General features: G+C 46.1%; 1 protein-coding gene across 1 annotated transcript; it reads right to left on the bottom strand.

Moving 5' to 3' along the window:
* Nucleotides 1–6: 6 nt before the first annotated feature.
* Nucleotides 7–2,611, bottom strand: LOC125527907 (potassium transporter 6-like; the record flags this gene model as incomplete). Its single annotated transcript, XM_048692410.1, has 6 exons — nucleotides 2,459–2,611; nucleotides 1,887–2,358; nucleotides 1,699–1,749; nucleotides 1,347–1,607; nucleotides 1,196–1,248; nucleotides 7–1,024 (listed from the first exon to the last, which is right to left on the bottom strand). Coding segments are annotated over exons 1-6 (2,008 nt in total), but the record flags the coding sequence as incomplete, so codon positions are not given.
* Between the last annotated feature and the right edge of the window lie 5,118 nt (nucleotides 2,612–7,729).

Raw genomic sequence — 7,729 nt, 5'->3', positions numbered from 1 at the left:
CGCCGCTCACCCCGCTCCTGCAGGCTCGATCCATCATGGAGGCCTCCTCGGCTGTGCGGGCGATCTCCTTGAGCGCGGCGAGCACCGACTCCAGGAACTCCTCGCCTTCCATGTCCTGCTTGTCCATGTACCCGTACTGCACCACGGACCTGTACACCCCCGGTGGCACCTCCTCCTCCGCCGCGACGAGGAACCGCTCCTCAGGCAGCACCGAGGTGACCGGCAGCCTCCTGACGGTGACGAACAGCAGCAGCTCGCGGAGGCAGCCCGTGTGCTCCGCGTAGTGGCGCACGATGGGCGGGATGCCGTTCATGAGGTCTGTGAAGAAGAAGCAGACCCCCGGCACGCGGGCCGACCTGGCCACGACCGTGGCGAGCTCGTTGCCGGAGATCATGTGGCCCGCCTCGTACTCGCTCTTCTTCTTCCGGCCGTAGGTCCAGGACACCGTGATGACCAGGAAGAAGGCGGTGATGGCGAACGGGACCCACCCGCCCTGCGCCAACTTGTTCATCAGCGAGCTCATGTACAGACCCTCGACGGCCACGTAGACGGCGAAGAACGTGGCGGCGATCGCCGGGTGCACGTCCCAGATAACCACCATGACCACCGTCATGAGCGCCGTGGTGATGAGCATGACCCAAATGACGGCGACGCCGAAGGCGTGGCCGATCTCGGGGCCGCCCTGGAAGCCGATGGTGATGAGGACGCAGAAGACCATGAGGAGGTAGTTCACCTCGGGGCAGTACACCTGGCCCTCGTACTTGTCGGAGGTGTGGCGCACGGTGGCGCGGGGGAAGTAGTCGAGCACGATGGACTGCCGGATGATGGAGAAGCTGGCGGAGATGAGCGACTGGCTGGCAACGATGGCGGCGAGGGTGGCGACGATGAACATGGGCCAGAACAGGGCTCCCGGGATGCTGCTGTAGAACGCCGTGCTCAGGTCAGCCGGGTTCTTGATCAGGTACGCTGCCTGGCCGGCGTACGCGAGGATGAGTGATGGGTACACCACCGTCGAGAACGCCACCTGCATGATAAATAAAATGATACCACTGAGCACTAAATACAGTACTTCCTCCGTAAACTAATATAAAAGTGTTTAGTTTACTAAAATAGTGATCTAAACGCTTTTATATTAGTTTACACAGGGAGTAACATTTTGTATGCCATTATGGTACAATTTGCAGGGGCAATGTACCTGAATTGATCTCTTGTTGAAGTGACCCAAGTCGGCAAACATAGCTTCAGCACCTATTCAGATTCAGTGCAATTTTAAAAATTTCTTAATCTCCATTTTTGTGTTTAATAAACTTGGGAAGAATGACATAAATTTGAGAACAGTTTGACACCTGTGATGCAGAGGATGACGGCGCCGAGCTGCTCCCAGCCGGCGGCCCCGTTCCTGGCGAAGTAGCAGTAGATGTAGTAGGGGTTGACGGCCTTGAGAACCGGCGGGTAGTAGACGATGATGTTGTAGAGGCCGATCATGGCGATTGACCCGAACCAGACGAGCATGATCGGGGAGAAGGAGAAGCTGACCCTGCTAGTGCCCATCTGCTGGAAAAGGAAGAGCAGCAGCAGGATCACCACCGACAGCATCACCACATGCTCTGCAACAGAGAAAATGTTAACCGCACGTCAAATCACAATGATCTACTAGCAGATAATGTAGTAACGAAATCTTCTTCTTCTCCTTCTTACTTTGTTCGATCTTGGGTGATCTCGATTGGATCCCTTGAACGGCCGAAAGAACTGACCGGAAACAAGAAACAGACAAAAAAGAGATCAATCAGGTTGTTACGGACGGACGGTTAGGAAAAATATCTGAACAACTTAACAAACTGTTCAATTCAAACAGAAGAAAATATTGCTGGTACGTCGGGTCGTACCTGAGATGGCCGGCGTGAGGGCGCCGTCGCCCATGACCATGGAGGTGCCGACGAGCACGACGTAGGTGAGGACCGACTGCGCGGCGGCGCTGCCCTCGAGGAACTTCTGCATGCGGGACGGCTCCGGCCTCTTCTTCTTGCCGTGGAACCTGAGGTGGAGGTCGGAGGGCAGCCGCGTGACCTGCGCCGGCGTGCCGCCCTTGAAGTTGACGTGCTGCCGCAACAGCGAGTAGAGCGCGAAGGTGCCGCCCTCGCCGTGGTCGTCGGCGCGGAGCACGATGAGCACGTACTTGACCAGGCTCATGAGGGTGAGCGTCCAGAGGATGAGGCTGAGGATGCCGAGGAAGTCGCGCTCGCCGGCGCCGGGGAGGACCACCGACGGGAACACGTAGAGCGGCGACGTGCCCAGGTCGCCGTACACGATGCCCAGCGACTGGAAGCTCAGCAGCAGCGTCTGCGACACCGTGAACGCCTACATACACCCATCCATCCATGCAACAAAATCATGATCTGGTCAAGAATCGGTGGAGATCGATATATTAAGTAACGATGCATGGATATTATATACGTGCCTGAGGTGTCCGGTGTCGCATCTTGTACGCCTGGCTGAAGCTCAGGGTCCGACCACCGCTTGCGCCGCCATCGCCGCCCTGCTGGTGGTCGTCGGCGCCGGGAGAGGCCATCTCGAGGACGATGTCGCCATTCGCGTCGGCGCGCCGCTCCATGGGGAGAGGCCGATCGAGCTCAAGGGTCCGACTCCAACACGTCCCAAAGGTGCATTATAAAGCGTATATATATATCTGCAAAAATGGTTGGTGAGATGAAGAAACCGCGTTTTGTTTTTGTGGGACCCAATTTGGCCATGTTCAACTTAAAACCTCTCGGGGCTAGAGATAAGTGCATGCATAGAGAACCAAAATTTATTTTTCTTCTTCTAATTTATTTTTTTGTTTTTGCCGAATTTATTTTCTTCTTCTATTTTTTTTCCTCCATGCTCAAGGGCTCATAATAGGGCAACAAATTCCTTCTTTAATTCTTTTTCTTCCTTCCTCGACACAAAAGCGGAATTTAATTCTTCCTTTCCTTTCTGTTCATATTTGTGACCGAACGGGACCCACTCCTTGAGGCGGCTTATTGGTTTCAATTCATAGAATATATAAATTGGTGCGTGAGTTGTAAGAAAGTGAGGTGGGATAATTTAATAGCCGAGTTTCTCCTTACTCAACAATTAAATTAGTTGAGGAGATTTGGTCTACCCCTTCACCTTATAACTCTCCTATTGATACTTGGAGTTTTAAAACAAAATTTTCAGGAAAGAGGTGAAAGGATGGAGCATCAATATTGATGCTGCTATTAAGAAGAAAAGAGACATGATTTTAGAATTTGACATTCTTGAAGTTTTTTTCTGAGAAGAATTTGATTTCTGATGTTGATCATCAAAGAATGAAAGATATTCAAGCTGAGTTGAAAGATATTTGGAGAAAAGAGGAAACTGCCATGTGACTAAGAAAATTCTGGAAGGGGACAATTATTTCCATGCCCTAGCCAACCAGAGGAGGAAAACCCACTTAGCTATGTTAATGGGGGATGAAGGTCATGTGACCACTAACACTGACATGATGAAAATTGCCATAGACTTTTATAGAAACCTTTTTGGTTTTGAACAAAAGGAGAACATTCATTTGGATCCCTCCTTCTGGCCTGAGCAAGAAAGATTGAATTTTGCTGAAGTAGATGCTCTTGAAAACCTTTTTCTGAACAAGAAATTAAGGATGCTATTATGGAGTCCTACTCTTGTGGTGCTCCAGACCGTGATGGACTTTCTTTTCTTTTCTACCAAACTTTCTAGTAACTTATTAAGCATGATTTCATGGCTTTAGTCAGGGATTTTGAAAATGGGGTATTAGATATGGCTAGAATTAATTATGCTATTATTAATCTGATTCCAAAAGAGCTTGATGCCAAGCTTATGAAACAGTTCATGCCTATTAGGTTGGGCAATTGCTCCATAAAAAATTTCAGTAAAGCCATGACTAATAGTGACCTATTAGTGATAGGCTGCTTTCTTCTTGCTAGTCGGCTTTTGTTAAAGGTAGGTACATCCTGGAAAGTGCGGTGACTGCTCATGAAACTATTCATGAACTCCACGAGTCCAAGCTACCTGGGGTTGTCCTCAAGTTGGACTATGGAAAGGCCTATGATAGAGTTAGTTTGGATTTCCTTGTGTAAATGCTTTCTTCTAGGGGTTTTGGTAATAAATGGATTAGTTGAATGATGAACACTATTTAGAATTGTTCTTCTTGTGTGAGACTAAATGATAACAATAGCTCTTGTTTGTTAGTGGGAAAGGGTTAAAATAGGGGGGGGGCACGTTCTCCCATTCTGTTCAATTTGGTGGCTGATGTGTTTTCTAAAATGCTCATTAAAGCTTCTCAGGTAGGTATTATTGTTGGGGTTCTCCCTAATGTTGTCCCTGGAGGGATCATTAGCTTGCAATATGCCGACGATACACTTTTGTTCTTAGAACCTAGTTTGGAAAATGCTAGAAATGTTAAATGGCTACAATCTTGTTTTGTTGGATTATCTAGCATGAAAATTAACTTTAGTAAATGTGATCTGATCACTCTCAATGTTGAGGAGGAGATTTCTAAACTACTAGCCCAGATTTTCTGCTGTAAACTGAGATCCTTCCCTTTAAAATATCTCGGTGTGCCTTTGCATTTTGCAAATCAGCGCAGAGAGGAACTCCAACCTATAATTAATAAAATTATCCAAAGAATATGTGACTGGACGGTGAGACTGCTTAGCTACGAAGCTAAACTGGTGCTTCTTCAAGCTTGTATTGCTAGTATCCCCACCTATTTGATGTCTATTATTAAGTTTCCTAAATGGGCAATTGAGGCCATTACATCTCAAATGGCACACTTCCTTTGGGAATACCTTGGGGATATCCATAATACCACCTAGAAAATTGGGATGGTTTCTCGGAGAAAAGAATTTGGGGTTTTGAATATTCCTAACTTAAGGGAAGTAAACATGTCTTCGCTTGCTTCTTGGTCTAGGAGAAACTTTGCTGGAAGGGGGAAAAACTGGGTGACTTCGGTGGATCGTAAATACTTAACTTAGAAACCTAACAGCTTCTAGTGCAAGGAACAAGTGGGCTCCCCTTTATGGAAAGGGTTTACATGGGCTCTGGTTGGATTAGGCCTTTCTATAGGTCGGCCCCGGGGAATGGGAATACTATATCCTTATGGCATGAAGCTTGGGCTGGAGATTTCTCTTACAACTCAATATTGGGTATTGTTTGATTTGTGTCAGTAACAGAATTGCACTGTCAAACAAGTGTAGGATGGCCATACTCTAAAACTTACTTTTAGAAGGTGTGTTTCCCCTGATTGATGTGTTACATATGTGGAATATGCTTAAAGAGACTGTAAGTAATTTTATTCCTTCTAGTGAACCTGATAAGCTTCTGGTAATTATTCTACTAAATCTTTTTATAAAGTATTAATGGGGGAGGGGTGGGTTTCTAATCCAGGTTAGTATAAATGTTAGAAGATAATTATGCCCCATAGGTACTTAGTCTTTGTTTGGATTGCTATTCATAATAAAATCCTTACTAGAGATAATCTGAGTAAAAGACAACATTTGGAGGATATCTCCTGCTTATTCTTTTATGAGCAAGAATCTACACTGTTGCTAAGCTTATTTGGAGGGATATTGCTGACATTTTTGGATTTTCAGCTGATATGATTTTTTTGGCTATGTTTGATATGTGGAATAGGAATAACAAGAAAAATGTTCTTGCTATGGTTGAGATTGCTACCATTTCCTGCTTATGGACCACTCTTGATGATTTTTTCCAGGGAGATGTTTGGAAAGATACCTGGACTATTCTGGGAAAGATAAGCCTACTTCTTCACCAGCGGACCGTTTTGTGCTCGGATGAACAATCAAAGCTGATGAAAGAATGCCTTCATCTGCTGGACCAAAGAAGAGGAGAGGTCCAGAGGATCGCCTAGCAGGGAAGACTAAGATGATCCACCAAGGCAGAAACCGGGGCTTCTATCTGAAGGCTCATTCCTACTAGGCTAGATGATCTATAATAGTTTTGCCTGGTTGTCTGATAAATCATGTATGTTGTCGTTTGTCGCAGTTGGCTCTCCCTCCTCCTGTCTAAAAAGTTTGGTTTAATCTGGTTCACCTACCTTCGCTTGCTCGAGCATTGAAAACAGTTTAGCTATGTCTTGTTGTTGCCTCATTTTTCAATAAAATGGGGTGGGGGAAAACCCATTTTCTTCAAAAAGAAGTTTCTCCTGACTATAATACTGGGTCACATGGCGGGTGAGGCCCAATAGACACCAGCTTGTGCGCTTGAAGGAAAAAAATAGCGATCGAGAAAATATACCAATATTTTGGACAAATGAAAACTTTTAATATGGATGAATGGACCAAAAAATTGGAGAAACACACCTCTTCTTATTAGTAGGCTAGCAAATACGCCCGTGTTTTGCAACGGGAGAACACTTCATTGCATTCCGACACTCCTAATTCAATCAGTATGTTTCTCTCAACAAAAATGGAGTAAGTATGGCCTATAACACAAGTGGTGATTTTATTTATGACCTACGTTAAATATCACTATCATGAAGAAGAATTATTCTTTTAAGCATACCATCTTTGCAAAAAATCTAACAAATTTATGCACTGAAACTATGACATTGAGGAAAATGGGAGTGATTCACCATCAATAGAGAGGACGTTCACTGGCGGGTTGGTGACTGCGATGCCGCCAAATCAGACCTCCATCTCAGTCTTCCCATTTGCCATCGGTTTCGTTGCTTCCTTCTATGTCACCCTATCTCCCCTTGTGAGGTTGCCGACTGTGTGATTGGTACCAATGAGCAATGGTTTACTTCAGTCGCCTGCAAAATCCTATGATATGTTGTTGAAAAAAAATGAGAAAGCATTGCATGATTTTATTACATTCACAGTTCCCGGCGAGGTTGAGGGAGGGATGAAGGTAGCAGGGCCATCTCTGGGATTAAACTAGAAGGTGTCATGCTGTCGGGAGGTCGAGGGGATGCTTAGCTCGCTGGTGATCACCCTACAGACTCGCAGGTAACTGTAGTGAATACAGATCCCAGATGCACCTGCGATGACACACCCTTATATAATTTGGTGCCAAAACCTAGGTCGATGCACATCCCGCGCAACATGGTGGGCACTGTCAGCGGAGACCTCCGCCTCTTGGTCTGAAAAAAATAAGAAGATATGTGTAGTTATCACATCTTGTGTCAAAGTATCAACAAATTCCACAACTCCACCAAATCATATGCACTATCCAAATCTAGAGAACACACATAGTAATATTAAACCTGCTTGATACAATATCTACTTACCGCATCTGGATGCACGATGCAATCTGCATGTAGCGTACTCGCCATCGGCACCTAGCATGAGCCTCCTAATCACTTCACCTCATTGGGCACAACACACTCATGCAACCACAATGCATTCTTCTTCTGCAACCGGTATGCTTTCCTCTATGTCCTTAAAGTACTACAGATGCAAGCCTTCTTGGTGGTGATTATTTGTATGCATAATGATATTGGTTAATTAAAACATGCACTAAATTGAAGTAGCACATCCAACAATGCCACATCGTAGCCATCAACATGGTGCCTTGTGTAGGCAGCTTGAACTGAGTCCTCGCCGATGGTTTGTGGCTCCATGCATCACTTCCACTAGTGCAGAACCGGGCAATAGCACCGGTTCGTAAAGCCCTTTAGTGCCGGTTTAGGAACCGGCACTAAAGGCCCCCCCCTCCCTTAGTACCGGTT

This window comes from Triticum urartu, unplaced genomic scaffold (genome assembly GCF_003073215.2).
Source record: "Triticum urartu cultivar G1812 unplaced genomic scaffold, Tu2.1 TuUngrouped_contig_4493, whole genome shotgun sequence".
NCBI lineage: Eukaryota > Viridiplantae > Streptophyta > Magnoliopsida > Poales > Poaceae > Triticum > Triticum urartu.
Note: the sequence above shows the minus strand (reverse complement) of the source record. Positions and strands in the feature narration are given on the sequence as shown.